The sequence below is a fragment of the Apteryx mantelli genome, chromosome 30, assembly GCF_036417845.1.
Source record: "Apteryx mantelli isolate bAptMan1 chromosome 30, bAptMan1.hap1, whole genome shotgun sequence".
NCBI classification, from domain to species: domain Eukaryota; kingdom Metazoa; phylum Chordata; class Aves; order Apterygiformes; family Apterygidae; genus Apteryx; species Apteryx mantelli.
This window is the reverse complement of record NC_090007.1, coordinates 2,025,176-2,048,923: the sequence shown is the minus strand read 5'-3', so window position 1 is coordinate 2,048,923 and position 23,748 is coordinate 2,025,176. Positions and strand designations below refer to the sequence as shown.

The 23,748-nt window shown below is 40.8% G+C and overlaps 1 protein-coding gene and 1 long non-coding RNA gene across 5 annotated transcripts in view; one reads left to right on the top strand and one right to left on the bottom strand.

Annotated features, from left to right (window-relative positions):
* The window catches only part of CRTC1 (CREB regulated transcription coactivator 1), a 55,866-nt gene extending 33,651 nt beyond the window's left edge, over positions 1–22,215 (top strand). The window contains exons 10-15 of one of the 4 annotated variants that reach the window (XM_067312992.1): positions 590–841; positions 3,014–3,115; positions 8,351–8,437; positions 9,229–9,409; positions 10,190–10,470; positions 22,041–22,215. In XM_067312992.1, the coding sequence (XP_067169093.1) occupies positions 590–841; positions 3,014–3,115; positions 8,351–8,437; positions 9,229–9,409; positions 10,190–10,401 (834 nt within the window). In that variant the 3' untranslated portion in view covers positions 10,402–10,470; positions 22,041–22,215. Of the gene's footprint in view, positions 1–589; positions 842–3,013; positions 3,116–8,350; positions 8,438–9,228; positions 9,410–10,189; positions 10,471–22,040 lie in introns of those variants that run through there. The other 3 variants (XM_067312993.1, XM_067312994.1, XM_067312995.1) reach the window with 3 other exon arrangements.
* Positions 15,264–17,334, bottom strand: LOC136994545 (uncharacterized). The gene is made up of 2 exons (XR_010886606.1): positions 16,522–17,334; positions 15,264–16,396 (listed from the first exon to the last, which is right to left on the bottom strand). It is a non-coding gene; the product is annotated as an uncharacterized lncRNA (long non-coding RNA).
* Positions 22,216–23,748: the final 1,533 nt, after the last annotated feature.

Here is a 23,748-nt window from a genome sequence, read left to right as displayed (position 1 = left end):
CCTAGGGAGAAGCTAGCTGTAACTTCATCTTTCTTGCTGTATAACTTTCTTCTTTAAATGTGTTCATTAATTCAGTGTCTTACTTTATTTTTTTAAAGGACAAAAAGAAATAGGTTTGTAGAGGACATGGATTTTGCTTTCACTGTTGTAGAACCTTGGCAAATGTCACTAAGACGCTCTTTTCTTTGGGACTCTGTCCCAAAGTTAGTCTTGAAATTTGGAAGACATTTCTCTAACTCATGCGAGAAGTTCATTGAAGTGTTGAAGTTGTTTTCATGCGTATGATTTTATGACTGACTGGGTTGTTAATTCCTGATCCAGACATTCAGCTGGGCTTTTAGACAGTGTATTTGCTTATAGTACACTGAAAGTGATACTAAGTCCCTTGAAACATGTTCTTGACTGTTTAAACATATTTTTAAATGCATTTTGTTTATTTACTTGAAAAAATATTTTTATTTTTTTAAATGCAAGACTGGATAACTTTCAGAATTGCTTAGTCCTGTTTACCTGATATGAAACTTTTAGATGCCTGAAAATTAAGGGGAATTACCTGCCGGCATGCATAACTTTGTTTCTTCTCTTTAAGGCCGTGGCTATGGACGCGTTGTCTCTGGAACAGCAGCTTCCCCCATATCCATTTTTTACCCAGACAACTTCACAGCAACAGCAGCAGACCCAGGTGGCAAGTACCCTGCCTCAGAATACTCCTTTAATGCAGACCTCTGGTTTACAGCGAGGAACACAGCTTCCCCCACTCTCCGTCACGGTACCTTCTACCATCCCACAGTCACCTCCGGGTAGCCAGAGCCAACCGTCAATGGGAATAGATATCAACTCGGTAAGCTTTGGCGCAGCTGAAGACGATAGAGTCTTCGATCAGAAAACGTGGTAGTGTGCAGCGTAGCGTCAGAGTTCAAAATGAACAGCCCTTGTAATGCTTTCAGGGAGAGTCTGCAGTAGTCTTAGAGTGGGTTTGATTGAATCAATCTTTAAATGTTTTAAAGATAAAGAGCTTACTAAAACCAAATTTTAGGGGGGCCATCGTTTCAAACTGTGCCCCTTACGACCCCATACGTTTGATTAGACTAGCTTATATCTTGGATATCAGTATTTTTTTCATAGCTTGCTGTTGCATAGATGCATTTTCAGGGTGTTAAATGTAATGCACTCCCAGCACATCGTATGTTATGCCTGGAGTGCTGTAGACTCAAGATAAGGAGTTAACAGAACTTTGGTAAACCTGCTAACAAGCATTTTCGAAAAGCTGGAGAAAATCAGACACAGGGTATACTTTCTGTATTTAGAGCATTTCCGTTTTAAGGAATTTTGTAGCATACATTATTATCCTCAAAAATTGGATTTGTGGTGCCTGCTTTCGGGTCCCCCTAAGGAATGGAGGAGTGTAATACATATTGTGATGATTTACAGGCAGATTTTTTTTCCTCTTGCTTGTTTTACTGTGGTCTGTTGTGAATTGTTCTGTCTTTTTCTACATATGAAAATCCAAAACGCAGAGCAGGATAGGATAACAGGCTAGCCAGGGAGCAAGTTCACGGCTCATTCTCTGGGCATTCTGCTCAGCTCTAAAGGATCGTGGTTGTCTGACCTGTTGTGTCTTCCTGGCAGTGTTGTAGTGACAGTAATTGGTTTGGTAATGAGAGAATTCATTCTCTTTCGATCTAGCGTTTGATCATGAATTTCATTTGGGGTTGAGATTTTAAGTTTATGCTTCTTGAAAGAAGCTGCTTCCCTTTCAGGATTAGAAGGGAAAGAGGAAGGACAAATCCAGCAGTGGAAAGGATACTTGACCCATTCAAATGTGTCTGAATATTTTGATTCTAATAGTTACCAAGAGTTACCAATACAGATTATTCAGATTTTCATTCTTTGCTTTCTGTGTTGCTTTCCTCATCCTAAACTTCTTTGTGACCTTAACTTTCAGGGTCCTCTGCTTATCTTTTAAAGCAACTGAAATTGTATATAAATAAACTTTAAATTTAAAATTAGATTTTTCAAAAAGCCATTTGAGCTGTGGTACAGTCTCACTGACAACTTTTACACAGCTTTTTTTTTTTTTTTAGTGATATTGAAATTCATTTTGCTGTAGTTTGGATGTCTGTTTAAAGGGCAGTAGTGGTAATGCATAATAAAACCTGATAAGAAATATTTTCTTGATATCCACAGACTTCAGTGTCAGCAAGCATTGGATTGCAGGTTTTCCTCAATCATCTGTTAATTTCTAAAGGCGATATAACAGACAAGGAGCTCTACTTACTATTTATGTGAATTAGGGTGACATTCTATTCAGATGCCAGTAAGATTATTGATTTGTTCAAATCTGGGGTTCTTTGCCAAAAAACAAAGGAAAATCTTTGAGAATCTATTCTCAGGAAGACTGAGAACAGAGTTAATATAGCTAATATAAACCTACCGGACAGTGTGAATTCTCAGACGATGTCTGTGTCATGTACTAGGATCAAATGCCACTTTGAGAAATGTTTAAGTTGTCATGGTTATACACTTGAGTCTACGTAATACACCCGGGCTATTTAAGACTAGGGAGAGTAATATAATAAGGATTTCCTAAGCAAGTTATACCGAAGTGGAGAATGTGTGGGTATGGAAGTTGAATTTAAGGTAAATGACATTACTTTCGCGTTATTCCTGGATTTGGAGACAGCTTTTCCATAAATTGTTGGCTGAATAGATTTTTTTTTTTTTTTTCTAATTGGACACAACTGAAAACAGTGGAAAAAAGATTTCAACAGTTTTCCTTGTACGACAGCACTGCCCTGCTCTTAGACGTTCAGTCAGGCATGAGACCATGCCACAGTGGTATCTTAACTCTTTCCTTTTTGCGGCATTTTTCACAGTATTAGTGTCTTGATATATATCCAAGAGTTGCTGAAGATGATGATTTCTCCCAGCTTCCTCGAGCTGTACACCAGAAGTGTATAATTTTCCAACCTTCCATCAATCCCATGGTCTTTAATTCTGTGTTGTTCTGTAGGCTTCACTCCAGCAGTACCGCAGTAATGCTGGATCCCCAGCCAACCAGTCTCCCACCTCTCCTGTCTCCAATCAAGGCTTCTCTCCTGGCAGCTCCCCTCAAGTAAGGGACTCTGTGCTTCCACAGGCCTTGCTTCTCGTGTTTGTTTTCAGTTGAGTCTCTCCATTACTGACCCATAGTTGTCTCACTGTAACTGTATGTGCCTCATGCATTACTGATGTCTCATCTTGTTTGCAGTTTCATTCAGATCCAGAGTTTTTCAATAGCTGGTGAATTGCCTTTTTATTGATCAAAGCTACTATTTGAACACTATTAAAATCCAGTTGTTTCTTTTGGACAAAACCTCCAGGTAGATCCCTTTCAGTAGCAGCATCGCTTAGGGGTTGACAGATCAGGTTGGGAGGGTAGGGGAGAGAGCGATGGAAACTTGCTGAGTGCCTCCTGCAGTAGGACATCTTCCTGTTGCACTAAATGCCACTTGTATGACCCAGTGCCTTCAAGCAGGACCTTTTTTACATGGGAACATGCACTTTGAAAGAAAACACTGCAGCAAATGCTCTTAAAATTAGCAACTGCATCTTATGGCTTGAAAGTAATGGGTTAGGAAACATGCTTTCTTGCATGCCAGCTAATTTTTCTTCCTGTGTGTATATTAATTCATAAATTCACATCCTATATACAAGTCAAATTTGATGTGTATGTAAACCTATGAAGGGGAATTTTTACCAGTTGCAAGACAGTTAAGAAACAGCAAGGCGATCTTTGGGGGTACCCCTAATGTAAGGGAGCCCAATGCATTTTCAGCACAAAAATCTAACGTTGCTAGAATAGATCCACATGGCTGCCCTTTTTCTAAATCCCACCTGTAGTAACAAGGTGCAGGAAATTCTTACGGAGCATCACAACAGAGTCTGGAAATACATTTTCTGTTTCATCATTTGATGTTGAAGGCTGCAAGGAGGATCCTATCTAAATAAGTGCTGCCCCTTCATGGTTCCAAAGCAGAAGCTTCGTCTCTCCTTGCCATTAGCCAGAGACAGGTCGCTGGTAAGCTCAGTAATAGATCCGAGTGTCAGGACTGTCTGGATTTTTTTAACCCTTGCTTAATTGCTTCTTAACTTCTTTCTTCTGCCTGCTTCTGCCAATTCCGCTGTGTTCTGCGTGTGGCTCAAAGAAAACAAGCAAACTTATTTCTCTAGGCTGTCATGTAGAGCAAAGCTGTTGCCAGTCCTGCTGCAAATTCTCAGGTCCAGTTGACATTTGGGCAGCACATCTGATTTTGTTTTGATTTTCTTTCCCCCTTGCCTTCTCAATAACTCTTTCTTGATTTTGTCCACAGGCTTGATGCCACTGGTCAGTCCAAAGTACTGGAGTGCAGCAAGCACTCTCCGGTGGAGGGCAGGGCTGGCTGTAATTTTTCCTCTTGGGCTTATTTTATCCTCTAGACTCTTGCTCAGGTTTTGTTATTTTCAGGCATGACACTATAACTCATGTATGAAAGGAAGAGGATTTAGCTATATTACTTACCTTATTATTGGCTTCTTAAATATCTCCAAATATGGAAAACTGTTACAAAATACTTCAGAGAAGTTTTATAAAGAAGCTAATGCTGGGGCTTAGTTTACAGAACTAGTAGCATGTATACCGTCTAGTGAAAAGAAGCTTTAAGCAAAAGCCAAATGGAAGCACCAGAAAATAGTTCTTTTTTTGTTAAATTAAAAACAGTACAGCTTTCCTGCCTCCATCAGTGAGCCAAAAGGTAGTAGTGGTGAGAGCTGTCTGTGGTGGTGGACCTTTTAAGACTGTAAATACTAAGCGTGGAGAGAAGCAATGGGGGAAGAAAAAAACAGATTGGAAGAAAAATCTGGGTTCTGATTATGGGGGCATCGTCCAAATGGCAAGATCCATTAGACAACAGAATAATCTGCCAAGAGTAAAGGCAGATTGGTTACAGCATCAGAATACACCCGTTCGGGAACAGTCTGGCACTGGCTGACAAGAGTGGAATAAAGTAGGTGTGACCGGGTAGGCGTCCTCCATTTGCTCCTGTCTCTCTGATTAATTTTAGGTTAAATCGTTTTGCAGCGTATCAATATGATATGAACGACACATTCTAAAAATAGAAATCTGTGGTTTGATTTTTATCACGTATGGTTCATTCACCAGAAGTTATTTCTCATCTTTCCACATCTCCAAATCTATTTGCTCTTGTGTTTTAGATGTTTGTTTCTGTTATACGAAGGTCTTCCTGTTAAAACATGAATTGAAAAGCTCTGCTCGTAGTTCTCAGCTTTGTGTTTGCATGGCTTTTCATTGCCAGTGGCTTGTTTATTACTACTTCGCTTTTCTCCTCTAACACCTGGCCTACTGCTCCAATTAGATAGCAAATTGCTTTTTTAGTAGAATGGCTGAATACTGGATAATATGGTATGTATTTTCAGACTAATAATTTAAGCCAGGGGTTTTGTGGTTTGGGTTTTCTTTCCTTCCAGTCACCACATCATTAACCCAAGAAGATGTACTGTTGACAAAACAGACCTCGTCTAGTATTTTGTAGGCAATGGTGTTAGCAAGATGTTTTTCCACAGCGTTGTTGATAAATTATTCTAGGACTCCGAAGTGTTGAAGTAATGACGTTTCCAGTTGATTTCCTTTGGGAGCTTCAGAGCTTACAACTGTAATAACTGCTATACTTCAGAACAGAGGAAAAAATACAGGCCTCTGCATTTCATTAAGAGTTATTAATACAGACTTGCACAAATAGATTTTGGCCTACTGTTTGTTATTTCTCATGTTACCCAACTTTTTAGGATGGGAAAGATGCTTAGCGGAATACAAAAGTTTTAATTTGTGCCCTACTTTGGAAAAGCTCCTGTAAAAACGAAATGGCACAAATTAAAGGAAAGAACTTACGTGGTTCTGTCTGGAGCTGTTGAATGGCAACGGGGCTTCTAATGCTGCTCTAAAATGGCTTTGCCTCGCAGTGAGTATGTGACATCCTGAAGTGCAAATTTTTCACTGGAAAGCGTTATAAAACCTCATGAGTTTGGAGACCGTGCCTGCCGTTTCAGATAGGGACAGTTCTGCCATGATAGATTTAAGCTGGCTAGTCCTAATCCGCTTGCTTGAGCCTGCTCTGCGGTCTGTCTCCGTTTTTTTAAGTGGCATAAGTAACAGGCTGAATAATGTGGAGTTCAAGTAGCTGTTAAATGTGTAGATCAAAGTGTAACTGTGCAGCAAGTAAGATGTCAGTGGTTTAAAGAAGGAAAAATGTGTTTTATTTTTTGAAATATAAATTTGCAGTGGTGCCTTGCTTTTCTCTCATCAGATACCACGTGGCTCTTGCTCGGGACGTTTGATTACTTCCTCATGGCTTTATCTCGTGCTAGGGATAGGACAGCCCCAGCAAGGTTGAATACCGGATGATATATTGGAAGACCAGTTCCAGTTACAAGACTTTTCCATTTTACCTGTTTCTGGGAGGTCCTTGAGTAGGGTGATACATTGCAGGAATGTAATTATTATTCTGCGGTCAGAGCTATGACAGTTCATAAATGCACAGTAAAGTAAATCCAGTGAAGGAAATCTTCATTTTTATTTTTTGTCCATAAAATCCTGTTCTTGGCTCAGGCTCTCTTCCCTGACAACGATTTGCAGGCTGCTGTCCGCTATTTCTGACTCTGCCAATGTCATACTTTAAAATGCAGCGCCGCGGAGGTACTTAAGGCTTGTTGCAAGTGTTCTGATGTTTTCCAGCAGCGCTGTTCTGCAGTGTGTCCGTCCTCTCGAAGCCCGTTCGCACTGCATCCGCACCCTCGCGTGCAGCCGGTGGCAAACGCTTCGCAGTGATGCTCAGAGCAGGTCTCGGGTTGAGCGGGATCCGCTCGGCGAGGGGTTTGGTAGCGCCTGCAGCAGCAGTTGAGCTTCGGCGACCTTCCCCCAAGGAGTCCAGCTCTTGGGCTGTGAATTCCTCACCTGCTGCCCCATTTGTCTAAAGTGTCCGTATAATGTGATAGCCGAAGCCTCTGCCTGAAGGTGGGAAGGTTTTTGTTTGCTTTAAAAAGAATTTATTACTGTTTTCTCCATGATAGTCTCCCCTTCAGAGGGTGCTGGCAGTTTAGTTTTGTGTACAAGACTTCTGTCCTTCTCCTTGCGTGCTACCTGCGAATAAACTGGATCAAGATATGCTAGTGGTGTAGGAGGAGAATGTTGTTTGCTGAAGTGGTTTTTGCGTCCGCTGTTGTGGACCTCATCCCGTGTTTTTGAGTATCTTGATCCTTAAGTGTGTTCAGTGTTTTTAATTGTGGTGGTTGATGTAATTCTGTTCTTACATTTGCCAGGCTGGTGCTAAATTTCATATGCTGCTTAGCTGTCTGAGGAGAAAATCTGTAGCCTTAGTCTTTTAATGTGTAGACAAAACAGCTGGAAAATGCTATGCAAGTTATTTACATTTTTCTCCCCCAAGACTGATGCAAACTTTCCATGCAAATTGTCTTTTATGGACGCTGGCTTTTATGGAGGCTCTTTGTCGGTAGAGGGTTTTTTTCAGCTGGAATTTCAGAATTTGTTTTTGATAGTTTTACATATGTGGTTTCTCTTGTATCCGGCCTCAAATTCTTGGGCACCTTCAGAATAACTGAAGAATGATGGCAAATAACCGAGAAAAGACTGTTGGGCCGGGGGGGCAGTGCCATTAGCAGGGCTGTGGAATTCCTCCCGCCAGTCTTGCCTTGGAGCCGCTGATAACACGCTTCACCGGGCTTTCTCCTTAACTCCTGACCTGCAGCTGAAGCGAAATGACTTTATAACGTCAGTCGTCTTTTAGCATGCTGTTGTCTCAGTTAAGCTGGCTGTTACGTGAACCCTGGGTTGCGGAGCGAGCTAGCCACTGCCCGCGCGCGGGCGACGAGCTTTGCATTGCATGTCGTTGTCACGTGCGGTTCAGCGCTGCGCGGGGCTCGTCGTTCCCCAAAAAAGCGTTCACAAAACACGAGCCAAAGCTGCAGCGTGGTCTTGATTTCCCGTGTCGCCCAGCACACTTGTCTGCATTCATGATCAGAAGTTCTGTGTGTTGTGTGTCCTCTGTGAGGAAGTTTGTTGGGTTTTCCTGACTGTTCTTTGTGCTTAATGAAAGGCGGCCCGCTGTACAAGGATTCATGTTTTGGAGGGAAATGCTGAATGTTTTATGAATTTGGTGGTGGTCAGTGGTTGTTAATAACAAAGGGCGCTTCCAACTAAATTTGAGGTGCATCGGTTGGAAGGTGCGAGACACTTGCATACCGTGGGTACGTCTGTTTGTGAGACTCTCGCACCATAAAGACTCTGTTTTGTTTTCAGCATTCTTCCATTCTGGGGAGTGTATTTGGTGACTCCTATTATGATCAGCAGATGACAGCTAGGCAGGCTAATGCCCTATCCCATCAGGTGAGCAAATTCATCTCCAATTTTCAGCTATATTTCGGCCACTTTCAGCTTACAATAGTATAATTCAACTTCTGATTATTTTATGTGGGATCACATTTTGTTCATATTTTTAGTTTGTAGTACTCAGGTACTCCTATATCTTTTCTTTTTCCCTCTCTTCCTCTTCCTCCCTCTTAGCCATTATAGCAGATGTTTTTAAAGGTGTTCTGCCAAGCCCCTTGGATTAAAAATAATGAAAATAACAAAACCATTTCTGACAGTTGTTCCGTTTGGGAAGGTTTCACTTGTAGGTGGTAACAAATATGTACTTCTGAAACTGGCAAACGCCCTGTATATCGTACCAAAACCTGCCGAGCAGATCCATGCCCTCCGCAGCTGGCCAGCCAGGGCACTTGTTCATTCAGCTGTTAGATATGCTCTTGTAGCAGAAAAAAATGAGATGGCTTCTGAGAGAGAGTGCTTTGTGGGCAGATACCTGGTTTAGTAGCATAAATTGTTTTTGGTTTTTTACTGTCTTTTAAAGCTATCTTTTCTTTTGTTCCTATGATATTGAAAGCAACAGTTTTATTTTGGCATCCACCCTTCCCTCATTCTCTTGCACTCTGAATTTGGCAGTGAACTATTCTGGAAAGTTAAGTGGAAAACAGACCATATTTTGATCAACAAAACCTAAAGATGAATTTGTTTGCCTGTCTTTTTCAATGTCGTTTCCCCTACTTGAGGCTTGTAAGTTGTTTTGCTGTATTTCCTGATGATTAGAAGTATTAATTCCTTTGTACCTTGGTCTTCAGCTTGAACAGTTTAATATGATAGAAAACGCCATTAGTTCCAACAGCCTGTACAGCCCGTGCTCCACCCTTAACTACTCCCAAGCAGCCATGATGGGACTTACCGGGAGTCACGGCAGCTTACAGGACTCGCAGCAGCTGAATTACTCCAGCCATGGAAACATCCCCAACATTATTCTTACAGGTAAGAAAGCCACAGACTTAACAGACGAGTGAAACCTTCCTGCTCTTGGATTTAGTCTTCATGGTGTAACGCTAGCAATGAGCCAAAAAAAGGAAAAGGACACTGTTTTGTTTTGCCTTGAGTAAATGGTCGTGGTGCCGGTCGGGCGTTATTTCCCGAGCGCTTTGGCGCCTGATGGCCGTCGCTTAATCACAGCAAACGGGTAGAATGTGCGGCGGCAGCGCTAACTGTCTCGCAGACTTTCTCTGCCTCCGGATTTACCGCATCCTCTGTCGCAATGTGAGAGAAGCCATCAAAGCCGAACTTTGCTGCTCTCTTCAAGCTTGGCGGCAAAGGATTTCTTAGTGTCACATATGGTAGCAAATCTGGTCACGGTTGGACATTTGGAAAGAGTCTTTGCTCAGGTCACCGAGAAAAGAGTAGTTCAATCCATATTTCAGCCTATGACTTGTGCTGATTAGAATCATGTAAATTAGAGTTATTGTTCCTGAACTTACGGGAAAGAAGAGACTGGAGTGGCACCAATTTGCAGGCCAAAATATACGTATATGAATTTTCCTTTGTATTATGTCATTATTATGATTTTTGAGATCTCTGACAAATCTGTAATTTATCCAGCTGGATGTAAGAATAGATTTTTCTCATCTGAACTTCAATCCTAACTTGGAAAGCTATTCCAGAGTTTTTGCAAGCTGTTTTATCACTTTATCTAGATGTTCTGCCTAGAGAATAAGTGTTTGCTAAGGCCTACCAACGCCTCTTTCTTCCTCTTCACTCCAGTGACAGGAGAATCTCCTCCCAGCTTATCAAAAGAACTGACCAGCTCTTTGGCAGGAGTGGGAGATGTCACCTTTGATACGGATTCCCAGTTCCCTCTGGATGAACTAAAAATTGACCCTTTAACCTTGGATGGACTGCACATGCTGAATGACCCAGATATGGTCCTCACCGACCCTGCCACAGAGGACACGTTCAGGATGGACCGGCTGTGAAGCGTGGACACCAGGAGCTTGGGGATGGCGCTTGGTCCTGGAGCCCAGCCGAACTAGAGAGTCCAATGGGTCAGTCCCGTCAGAACAGGAGTTACTGAGAGCAGTAGCTCTGTCCTGTACAACGTGTACAATGAGTAAAGCTTGTCGTTCTAAGCTTGCCGCGCTGCAGACCCCTACTCCCTGTTGCGCCGTATTTTACCCCTTATCCACTCATTGCCCTTAATGAGTAAGGAGTTTCCATCAGCCTTCTCCTCTCCAGAGCCCCCCTCTTCCCCCACCAAAGTTCCAGCGTTAAGTTGTCCGTTTTCTCCTTTGCACTAGAAGGGGGTGTTTTGGGGCAGGCGAGGAAGGTTCAGAGCCGAGGGTGGAGAGATTCTTTCCAGCGTAGCAGGTCGTTGGCTGGTGCTGGCTGCTGTTGAAGGAAGCAGTTGTCTCCTCGCGAGACGGGGGGGGGGGGAGCTCTGACTACTGACCCCCCTCTTCCCCCACTGATTCGAGAGCAAATCTCTGCGTTGCCACCCTCTGGAACGGGCTGGGGGAGCTTTTGCGATTTTGACTCTGACTGCTTTGTGACAGCTGCTTCGTAGAGTAAAACGCTTCTTCCTTTATTGCTACGCCACGTTTGTTTGCAGGTTTGTTTCCTTGACTGTTGTCCTGCACCCACTGCCTGTTCTCATGCCCTGAGCAAACTCGTGTACTTGGCAAAGCAGAAAAGCAGCCTGGCAGCCCAACAGCCTTTTGTAGCCGGCTATTCAAAAAAAGAAAAAGAAAAGAAAAGAAAAAAAGAAAAAAGGCAACTGTAAACACTATTTTCAAAGCTTTTTTAAAATATATATATGTAATATATATATTTATATATATGTATACATATATATATATATAGCATTTCTGAGCACACAAAAAAGTACTATAATTCATTACTTGATTAGCGTGGAGGAAGGATCAGAACATTTTAAAGCAGCTAAAAGAATATAGGAGACTAACTTGCAGAGCACATTTCTAATTTTACTTTGTGAGAGATTCCTGGGCAACAGGAAGGGCATTTGTATAGCAATGCCTGGCTCAAATCATGATGACTATTTTTTATTTTTTATTCTTATCATTACTTATTCTGTTACCATTATTTATGATCTTTTTTTTTTATTTAAGTATTTGGATATTAGACAAGTAGCTAAACTACATACAGCCAATTGAAGCACTCTACATAATGCTTGTACAGTACATCTTTTTGTGTTTTTATTCCAGAAATATATTATATATATTATATATATAGGTATTTTTAACTAACTGGAATTTTAAACAGGTGTTGAGCAGAAGTAAGGAAGCCTAAGGCAAGTCTAAATGTTTTCCTTTTATATAGTCAAAATAGGGTGGCAGGAACTTAGATATTCCTTCTTTCACCCTGGGGAAAAAATAGCTTGCTCTACAGTGAAATAGTACTGTATCCTTGAACAGGTTGAGATTCTGTTAAATTTATAATAGACTATTTCTGTTAGTCCTTGTTAATATTCTGTGCTGCAGTGTAACAGGATGATGAATGACACTTTATCAATGGCAAATTAAAAAAAAAAAACACCACCACCACACCCATTGAATCTGAATTGGTGGTTTCACTTAAATGTCATGGCTGAAATTCATAATGATTCCCAGATCTCTGACACTTGGGACTCTATCAGATTTGAAAAATGGGTTTAAAGATTTATCAGGAGCTCAGTGCACTTACAGTAATTGCCAGGGGCACTGTTAAAACGCTGTATTCATTACACTATAATCTGCACAGTAATAGCACCTATAAGTAGATGCAGAAGTTACAAATTAACGTTATTTTGAGTTTTATTAACAAAATAAAAGTCGCATTATGCATAATACCCTGGATGTAAGGTGAATGAATACCTGCTAGAGGGAAGCCATGCAGTAGGGGTCGAACATCGAAATATATTTTTGTTAACTATTATCTCGAATAAAAGAGCCATTTTAGTTTTTATTTCAAGACGAGTTGTGTTTTGTTGCTTTCCCCCCCCCCCCCTTGGCATGGTGTTTCCCCCTCTGCTCTCTCAACGGGGTCTGCGTTATCTCGATTTGTGTTTTATCTAAGAATGTGTCAGTTCTTTCTCAGCTGTCGTATGACTTTTAAGCAAAAAATCCCCAGCACTTCTACCCCCCCTCCCCACCCCGTTCCCCTCAAGAAAGATCTTCTTGCTGTTTTCAGCAAGCAATATGCAGGTCCACGGAGGAAGTGGGCTGCTCTTAATGAGTTATACTAGGTTTCTGTGTGCTTCCAGAAATCTGTGGGACACTGTCCTGAGATTCATGCGGTCACTGCTGAGCAGAATCATTGTTGGGACTTACATAATTTGGGTGCGTGTTTGCTCACGTTTGTGCCATTAGTTGACCATTTGCACTAAAAATGTTACTGTTTTTTCTTTCGATCTCTTAGCTTGTGTTTGTCTCTTTCTTTCGTTCCTCCCCTTACAATTGCGAGATTATCCTGCATCTTCGTTGAAAATGTTTGTCAGGATTTCAGCCCAATATTACGTGTACTCCTGATGTCTGCTTATTTCAGATTGCTAATGCTTTTTCAATTTAGGGGAAAAAAAGGTAGCTTCAAACAGGAGGATACCCTAAAAGAACAAGAGTAATTTGGGCACAAGTGACTTGAGTCCTTTGCTTTGAAACAGCCAAAGGTACAGCGTGAGTTGAATATGCTTTTTGCGGTTCATAGTCTCTTTGACAGTACTGTTAGTTCCTTGATGGGATTTCTGTCTATATCGCTCTCTTGTTCAAATGACTCTTATGCATGTAAATTCTTGTTTGTGATCTATTTTTTTAAAACCAGAGTCACTTCAGAATGAAGCATCCAAGTAGGAAATCAGATTCCTAACTGGAGACTTTTACAGGGAGCTGTTGCTAAATGCTACCTTCTAATTTTTTTTAAACTACATGTGTATATAAGAGATCTTGTTTATTAGACTTGTAAGTAGACATTTAAAATGGCCTTAATTTAAAAACAACACGTCTGGATGCGACTGTCAAATTTAGGGACCATCTCGTTGAGAGAAATAACGGTTTTTGTTCCTTTCTTGCGGGGCGAGTGGAGAAGGGCGCTTCGGGAGCGGGAAGCAATAAGCTGAGGTCACCCGGGAAGCAGATGATGGCTGTGTTTGAAAGAATGTGCTTCATCTCTTAAGCCCCAGTCGCGGGCAGGCGAGCTGCTTTTATTATTAACCCTTTGAGAATCGGAGCAGTTATTTCAACAGTTCTTGCATTTTGCTTCCCAGAAGGCCGGTTTCTTGACGGCATCGTGTATGAGCTGTACTCCAGCAAGAGGGATTTTTCTCCCCCTCTCCCCTTAATTTTTTTTTTTTTAATATGCATACGGCTAATTTTAAAGCAAAAACAATCTGTTAAGTTGTCAAATGTAAACATGGAGGGGATCCCAGTGATTTCAGAACAAATTATTTTATTTTATTTTAAAAGGTATTAGTACTGTTTGCATTTTAAACTTTGTGTATAAAGGTGAGAGCTGTTGGGGGTGGTTGGCCCTTAAAATCCAGGGATGGATGAGACTGAAGAGTGAAAGAAAAAAGCATCACTTGGCAAAAAAGAAGTATTATTTGTAACTTTTTCAGTTAAATACTTTTGAAACTGTCTGGTGTCTCAAAGGGTTACTGTCCCAATATACCTGCTGAGTGAATCCCCCCCCTCCCTACAACATGTGTTTTTATATATATATTAAAAAAAGTTCCCAAGCTAGACTGTTGAATTTGCCAATATATTGGGGAAATAATAGGAATAAACTTTCAATGTATAAAATACTGTGATGTTATAAAGAAAAACAGACTTCTGCTGTTTATTGCAGTGTAAGTGGGTGGGAGGGGGGAGGCTCTTTTCATTGTACATAGTAGTCTGCATTCTCTTTCAAATGAATCTGCACAGGCCGAGTTAAGGTCATTCTCTCTGCTGCATGCACGACTGACCGCAGGCAGCATCGAACCTGTCGAGCTCACTACTGCTTTTGCATGTCAGTGAACACTTTGCCAGCGATCTTTAACTGTGCAAAACCTTTCCTGTACAGAGAACCTTTGGTTTTTTTATTTCCTTTTTTTTTTAAGAGGGGAAAAGGTTTCCAGAAAGAGGCTTCAAATTAATTAAAGAAGTTATTAATTATTTGTACATTTTACTACTGTTTTTTAAATTCAATTAAATTTAATTAAAAAAAAAAAAAGTGTGCCTGAGAACCCTGGTGCAAACCATGCAACAAAAACGCTTACCGAAGAACTTTCAGTTAAGAGAAGGAGCTGCCCCTCTGAGTTTGCATAAAAGCAGCATCTGATAACTTAAGGAATCCTTTAAACTTCTCTCAAAAATAAGATCTTAACTGTGTTTGTTTTTAAAAGCTCTGTTTTCTGTAGAAACAATAATTAAGACTTGCGATCTGCCCTTTATGAGCATGGTACTCCCCTTGGAAACCCTCTCTGTACAGTAAGGAAGAGGAAAGCCCCCTCATCATGCAGTAGGTCAAAATGTATGCTGTGCTTTCGGGAGAAAAGTGTTTATTCCTCTGAAAACTGAACCCCTGTCACTGTGATGGCAATGTGAAAGCGCAGGTAGCGTTTGTTATATGTGTATGTTCTTTTTAAAAAACAAAAAAGCAAAAAAAACTTGTAGTGTTCCTGTTCTTTGTATTTTTAGTTGCATATTATTTATACTGCGCAGTGTAGGCATGGATTGCATGTCAGTTTTCTATGCGGGCACCATGATGACATTATAACTGTGTATTATAAATCATTTTTACCTTTTTAAACAGAATCATTGTGTGGAATTTCTATACTGCAAAACAAAACACTACATTAAGTACTATATTCATTTGTGTTATTTATTTTATTATTTTGTGGGGGGTGGGGGGTGGTTTTAACTGTGGTGTATATTGCCTTATGTGGGCTTGACCAATTTTATCAAAATAAAGGCCTAAAGGGGTAAAATATGTTTACTGTTTTCTTCAGTAAAATGACTTGTGGCTGCCACAGAGGCAGCTGCAGAAAAGTACATAGCAGAAAGCATAAAAAGAAAGCAAATACATACCGTAGAAAATTTGTAAGAAAGAAAACGCAGCTGTGTAATATATTAACTACAAACAGCAGGGAGTGCTGGTCTGAAAAGTGATTTGAGTTTTACATGACAACTCTGTGTTGGTAATGATGTAATGAGTATTAAGAGCCTCGTCTAACCCTTTCAAATACATCTGCTCTATATTTTTCACTTTTAAGAAACTAAATAAATAGCCGTCTTCATTTGGACAAGCAGAAAAAAGGCGTTCTCGCGTGCTCCGATGTTGCAGAAAGCTGGCGCCGTGCAGCTGCTTTGTAGAAGACTGTTGCTCTTCATTTGCTGCAGGTTTTCTGCCTTTGAAATACGGAGCGCGTATGTGAGCGCTGTGGATTTCTGAAGGTTACAGGTAATGAGACCAAACGGGGGGAGAAGGGTGCCTCTGCCCCGTGTTCGGATGGCACAGGCAGCGTATCCGCCAGGGCCCGTGTGCTACGGACGCCAGCAGGACACGTGCCAGTACGATGCCTCTAGCTGTGTGCGGTAGTCTGACTTCTTCTGCAGCCTGGATTTTAGAGCGGATGGATGGCAACTACGTTTAGCTCCTTCTGTCCTTGGGTTTCCAACACGTAGAATCTGTTCTGCTTTGCTGTTTGTGGTACTTTGTCTCGGAATAGCATTGCAATGATGTGCCTTGCTTTGAGAGCCGGGTTCAGACAACCGCGGTAGGACAGGGGCATGGGGGGCCCGTGCAGTCGCGTGAATTCTGCTTTAATAGTTCTCAGTCCTGTAATTTCCTGGGTGTTTGGGGGAAATTTGTTCTAATTTCTCTCTGAATTTCAGCCTTCCCCGGTTACTGGTGTTTTCTTGGTGCGACCGCAGTGAAGAGTTTTCTGGCACAACGCTGTGTTCTCTGCGTAAACACTTCAGAACGAGGTCTGTACGGATCCTGCAGCGTTTAGCACAGAGAAGCAGAGGATTGAGCAGTTTCATTGTGTTAGACCAAATGCAAGTCTCAGTGTGGTCTTAAGCGTGGAGAAGTTGGGCTGCTCTGACACTGGGTCCATTAGTTACCTTATTTCGGTGGGGAGAAATCGGTGGCTTTCGTGTGCATGTTGTTCGGCTGGATTCTGGTAAAGGCTGGGCTGTCGCGTAGCTCCCCGCGCTGTGCTGCCTGCAGCTTTTGCCATTGCCCTAGACGAGGCATCTCGTGCGTGTTCTGAGGAAAGGGGGTGACCTTCTGCTGGAAAGGAACCTGGTGTCAACTGGAGAGGGTTTAGCACCCTCCTGCCCCCCAGATATTCTTTACTGAGAATATTAGAACCTTAACTGCACTCTCTCTTTACGTAGAGAGGGGGAAAACTTTCACAAACGCGTGCGAATCGGAGGAGCTCTGCGGCTCCTTGGCATTTCTGCTGCTGTAAATCCCCCCTCGCAGATGAGAGCTGGAGAACGGTAACCAAAGCGAAGGTGCTTGGCACTGATTCCTTCTGAGAGTGGTACTGTGCACTTGCTATTTACTACTTGCGTTCTGACCCTGAATGTCTCCTGGTAACTAGCTTAAACTGTTGCTTCTTCAAGGTTGCATGTAATGTCTTGTAACTAAATAGCAGGCAGGGGAATGCTTAAATAACGGTTTTGTTTGTTTAACTTGGCTCTTTTTACTTAAATTTTGCTATTAAGTAGCTACAGGAGAATAAAGTAAATGCTGTGTGTTGAATTTTCTGATGTATGTTTTCTGCTTGCTAGAGAATCACAGTGATCTAATCTTGATGTTTTCTGGTGCGTATGAAGGTCCTATTTTGTTGATTGTGTTTAATCTAGTAAGTGGTTCAGCTTTAACAGAACATAATTCGGGGCGAAACTTATGTGGTAAGATTTTTTTTTTTTTTTCAGATAAAGGGGAAAAATGCTAATAGTTCTTGACCAATATCCAGTCATCTGCTATTACAATATGCTTGTTAGACCTACATAGCAAGTTATCAGTATTAGGTCGGTAACTCGTTACTTTGAGTTTGTCCAATCCCTTGTCACCATTTCTGAAGAGCTTTGGTGGGATCATGGAGCAGGTCAGGGTAGCAGCCGCAGAACTGCCCGCTTTCAGTGCACCTTTGAACCTTATAAACGCTTTTAACCATGAAGACGAGATCCTCTTGTTGAAGGGTGAATTTGGGAGAATACGGTTAAACCCTGAAGCTGTTTCCCTGTAGTGCTGCTAAGAATGTGCAAAAACTAATGTGTCATTTGCAGAACTTCGATACTTGGAACAAAAGCAAACACCTCACGAATCTATTAGGAAACTGTCACTACAGTATCTCTGTATTTTCCTAAATATGGTGCTTGCCATAAGTATTTCTGCCATCACCGTCACGTACATGAGACACTATACTCTAAGCAATGTCAATACTTTCAGACATTTTCTCACAGCATGATGGTAGGATGGAAATGGAGATGACAGTTTAGACTCTTTCACTCCTTATATAGGCTGAAGGCAAGCAAAAATAACTTCCAGATATTTGTTACCTTTTTAAATTTGCAAATAATATGTCCTCTTGATGGCTGTTAGTGTGTTCAGTGTGGTGGCTTAATGGAGGCAAAACTGATAAAAGTATCAGCAGAAAAATTAATCATAGTATTTGCAGGAGCTGTGCATGGGACTGCCCTATGTTTAGGGATAAATCACAGTTTCTGACCATCCTAATCTCTTCAGCTTTTAGGAAACTGGGATCTGTCGTTGCAGAGGGCACATATTAAACCAGTTTGTATTGGAGCATGGACATGTTGACCTTTAGTTTGTCTCTAGTTATATGCTCTTTTTATTGAGCTCTTAACTAAAAATAACAATTTGAGCAGTAGGTTGAAATATAGACTGATTGGGAAAATTAGCTGTTGGGTTAATTATCTATTTCAAATAGTTTCACTGTCAGCTAACTATTTTATCCGTGTGCAGAAGGGACTTTTTTTTTTCTGAGCTGGTGCAGGGATTCGTCCTCTTCAATAAATAGGTTTCTCCCACACTGCCTGCTTGTAAATCAGGAGCAGGCAGCTGAGCCAGGCATATTAGCATAAGTCCTCTGGAAGATTTGTGAGTACTGAGCTTCCCACTCTGCGTTCACCTGGGAATCTGCTTCCTACCTGTAAAATCTGCTGTGCAGACTTTGGAACCAGCAGGCGTGTGAAGATGTTTCAACTTCCAGTTGCCGATTCCCCTTAAGCAGGGTGTTGTTAAGATGCATACTTCTATTATTTAAAACTCTGCTGCGAGGAAGCTAGCTCCTTTGCTTTGAGCTAATGGCTGGAACCGAGCAATTCAGTATTGAACCTTTGCTCTTAGTGTGTTTACAACCGCAGGAGCTCACCTGGGAGCCTGGTGCTGAGCTGGGGTGAGAGGCTGGAAGCTGGGCAGTTCTGTGCATCAGCGGCCTGGGAGCCAGGGCACTGCAAGGCTTTGCTTTGGATTTTGCTTTGCCTTGTTTTTAAGCCTGTCCAGGTACCGTCTTTTTGGAAGACCTTTGTACGTGTACGTGTCCATGCCTGCCTACCTACCTAAAACGAGTGAATTTAAAAATGGAGCAGTACTTTTCTATCCCTTTGGTGCTAATGACGGTGGCTTTCCTGTATTACAGTGTAAAGCTGAGCTTGACTTACGTTTTAATTGCGGTTGTAGCAGTGAAGGCAGCGTAGCTGGAAGACTTGAGCTACCTTTGGACTAGTTTCGATGCTGGTAACTGTGGCAGAAAGCTCTCAGCAAGGGAACCTACTCTGGGTTAATACAGGGATCTTGAGAAAAGGTGCTGCTGCTGTACACTTCTGAGGACACGAAGTTAGCCTGGGGGTCTCGCACCGGAGCCGGCTCGGTAAAGGTGGTTTGAGTGAGCAGGCTCGTGTGTGCGCCCGGTGCTGTGACTGCAGCCTAGACGTACCTTGGCTTTCAGTTAACAGGCATGTTCGTGTTAGTGTGGCTTTTGTTGCTCTTGTAATCATTGGGTTTTGTAATATTTAATGTGTTTGTTGGATCAAGTTTTTGTTTTATAGTATTTTTCTTAGTTTTGTGTGGCAGATGAGTCAGAATGAAGTGGGCCTTGCTATGTTAGAAACTGGTGGGTGGCTAACATGCTGGCAGATGAGTGAAATGACAATTGCTGTCTTAAGGTATTCTATCTACTCTTCTGCTAAATGTTTTCAAAACCCTAAGAGACTGTTTTTACTTTTTTTTTTTAAAAACAACTCAAATCTTGTTATCAAGATTTCATCTCCCAGTGTACCTTAGGCATCCTTCAGTAGGCATCCTACCTTAGAGAATCCTTCAATAAATAAATTAGGACAAACAGAACTTGGATTGCAACAGACAGCTCTCAGCATGTGAATCGAGACTGCAGAATTTGTCACAAAATCTCCCTTCCTGCTCTTGTTCCTGGAAATTTATGTTTTTCAAATGGGAGCTGTATTTGAGCCATATATTAACACACTTAATGAACAAAGAAGGATACTGTGTCACTCAGCTCTCAAAAGTGTATCTGAAAATGAGACAAAACCAAAATAGTTGGTACTTCTGCTGAAGAAATACAAGCCTCAGAATCAGAGCTCCTAAAGGCCTCCTGAGACTGCTTGTCCTAAACTGAGTCAATTCAGAGCTCATTTTTGTAATTTGTACAGGGCCAAATGTTCTCAGGACTTGACACTCTTTTGCAAGAGCAGAACTGCTCACTGCTTTATGGTTTCCAATTGTATTTTAAATGTCTCAAAAGACTGGGTTTTTACCACTTCCTTTGGGAGATGATTCATTGTGGCGCAAGGAAAGGAAAGGAGGGGATTGATCTGTATCATGTTGCTTGGAGGCTACTCTTCTATGAAATGCTCTCTAGTGGAACAGCTGTGTGACAACACATACATCAAATATAAATTTGCCTGACTGTAAGCTCTGGTTCCTATGATTTTTTTTGTATTGCATATAGTTACAACCTCATACAGATAAAGCTTTTAAGTCTATTGAAGGGCACCTTTTTCTGCAAGTAAGCTGAAAATGTTTTAATTGCAGTTGAGATTTTTAAATAGGAAAATGCAGTTACAGGGAAACGTATGTTCTGCTCCTGAGAATGTTATTCTCTACCACATTCAAATTTTGTTAAATCTTGATTTTAAAGATTAGTCTGAGACCTGTGCAGATTCATCCATCCTTCAGTTCTTTCCTTAAATGTGCAATAAAAGTTCTTCCCTGAATAAGCTTAAATTGTCATAATTGAGTAATGGCTAAGGGAAGTCTTGGATAAGGCTTCAGCTGGTGGTAAGAGGTTTATATTTGTAATGAATCTTGGCTAAATCTGTGAAAGTAGGGCAGGGGTTTTTGGATGTGAAGGCAGTCTGATCTAGTATCATTTAAAAAGCAAAGTACAAAGTGATATACTAAAGAAGTGCTGTACATGCTGTTGGTTCTCATTAGAGACATCTGCTTTCCAAATGCTGTATCTTACTCTGCCTTTTGAACTGCTGTATTTGTACAGTGAAATGTAAAGTTCATTTGTACATGTCCTATGGATTATTCAATCCAATTTTTTTATACTGTGGTTTAGAAGAAAAGGATTAAAAGGTCTCCATTTATAAATCTAATTTAAGAACTAGTTTCTGCAACTGTAATAGTGGAGTGTCAGTATTTCTTTCAGAAATTTTACAGGCTTAAACTTACAGAAATTGAGTTGAATTATACCATACAAAGGGCAATTTTTTATTAAACAAAATCTGCTCTGGCTATTTGTAAGGAAAGAAGAGCAAGCAGTTATCAAGGATCGTTGCTTATATATAATGGTACAAGCCTCCATTTGAAAGGAAAAGATTAAGCTTGGCTCAATTTTGAAATTTCTAAGACATTAAAAATAGGTAAAATGTTTGTTCTTGCAGAGTAGATGATGACTATAAAGTAATATGATAATATTTATGGGGCAAAATGTTGTCGGGGGGGGATAGGACTTCCTTCAACAAATCTTTCTTTACTTACTGGATCCTGAATATTCATAGCATGAGCATCTACACAGTCAGAAGACAACTATGTGTATAAATGTATTCTATACACATCCACCAATCTTCAGTCAACATTATACTGCGTAGTAATTAAAATACTGTATTTCAGTCAGCTACTAACTAATAAGACAGTGGATACTGAGGTTTTATTTTAGGAGGAACTAGTACTTTTAGAGACTTTTTCTTCTTACCTTAAGAGACACCTTCCCCCCCCCCCCCCAAATCTGTGGAAGGATTCCTTTTAGAAGTGGAAGTAAAATGTATTAATATGTGTGAAGGGAAAGTTTGATTTTAATAAAATTAAATACAGCTGCTTTTGGCAGCTCCTCTCATAGACTGGCAGCTAAAAACAACTTTATGTAGTTCATTGAGCTTGGGGAAAAAAGTCAGATTTATGCATTTTCAGAGACAGTATAATATACTGTTCTTTACAAGCTAAACTTTTTCTATTAAAATAATTTGTGGATTATTTCACTGATATATGCAATCCTATATTCAGCTACAGCTTTGGTGGCACAGGAACTCTGGAAAAATTGTCCCTGCGACATAAAACTCTTATTTATTGTGCTTTTCTATAGGTAAAGTGGAAAACTGAAGTTGGCTTTAAGTGTTTGCAATCTGAGAAATGATGTGAAAAAGCAGCTCAACTAAATGTACATTCTTTTCAATCTTTTCTTTTTTGTGTGAAGGCTTTTGTCTTTGTATCTTTGCATTATTTGTAAATGAAATGTAATAAAAGTTCAACTGTTTTTGTCTCTGGCTGCTTAGCTTTTTCTTACTTAGTTTAGTTTGTTTGGGTTTTTTTGACTGAAGGTTTTCAGTGTTGAAATGCTAAAGTGTTTTCAGTGCTCGTGGTTATAAGGAAACATCAAAATCAAATTATTTTGGTTAAGCTGGCTTCTTACAGCTGTGAACATTGAACTCCATCTTCCTCTTTAAGAGGAAACTGCAGACTGATCTAAAAGATGCAAAGTATTGTGTTAAGTCTCAAAATGTAAGCTATCTCCAGCTGTAGTCCCTTAAGTTTTTATGGCTCTTAGTGTCAGTGGAATGAGACTCTACTTTTCTTAAATTAGAGGTTTGGTTGCATTTTTGGACTGCTGTATAGTTTGAGCATTCTATGGTAAGCAGCATTTCTTTCTACCTTTGGATTGTTGGACTTCTGAAAGAGGAAATGAGCATGTAGATGTTCAGACTTGCCCGATTAGATTGTCATCCGTGCATCCTTTAACAGTTGGGTGTAACTTTAACTGCGGTAAATCCTGCTTTAGGTTGCTCATCAAAATAGAGGTAAGTAGAGCCAGTGATGAGAAGAGTTTTAGGTTAATAAGATGGTGCTTATCCTTAGCTGGGATAGGATAACCAGCTCTCTCAGCTCTTTTGAATGGAATTAATCCTTTTCTCTTACCATTTTATACTTGTCTGTGTGAAACTGTCACTGTGTTTTAACCTAAGGGGCAGGTGTGCTAGGTAGAAAGCTGTCATTCTAGTTCAGTATTTTTGTCAAGCGTAACTAAATTGCTCTGCTGTAAACTGAGTGAATGCACACCACTTTCCAGCTTAAGCAGCTCATTTCTGCTTTCAGCTTGGTAATACATCTCTGAGCATGCTGAAGTTTGAATCAGTTTCTTAGAAGCAGAATCATGTCCCTTTAGTCTGTAAAGCCATTTTGTAGAGGAGGTTTTGTACTTTTTTTTTTGCTGCATTTCTTCCTGTTGAGGAAAGATCAACTTAATGGCTTTTTTCATGGTAGTCTAGAATGGTAACTGAAGATACTCTGAGCCAGTTAGCAAAACTAGTGTTCTTTTGCAGATCTTTGCTTATGCCATTGCCTCCAGAATGCGAAATTCAAATGCAAATAGCTGTAGAGACTTGTGCTTGGTTAAAGTGCAGCTTTTGTTGTAAGCCAGCTTTCTGGGAGGAGAGGAAAGGTTCTGTTCACACATTACTTGTTTGGTAACATTTAAGACACAGCATGTCCACTGTGAGTGTACAGGATTTAACATAGAGCCTCACTCTGGAATGAAACTTAACTGTTTGCAAAACTGCACTGTTAAGTATTCAACGGGAACTGCCTTTCTAATGAAACCACGAGCAAGTTTCAGCATAATTAGCATGAACTGCTTTCCTGAAGCATCTTGCAAAATTGGGTTTTTGTTTTCTCTTTAGGCAAACTAGAATGCTGCTAACTTTCTGTTTATCTGGAAAAGCCTGGGCAGTAGTCCAAGTTACTGACTACAGAAGCCCTTGTGGTGCATCTGTGCATTCAGCTCAAGTGAGCACCTG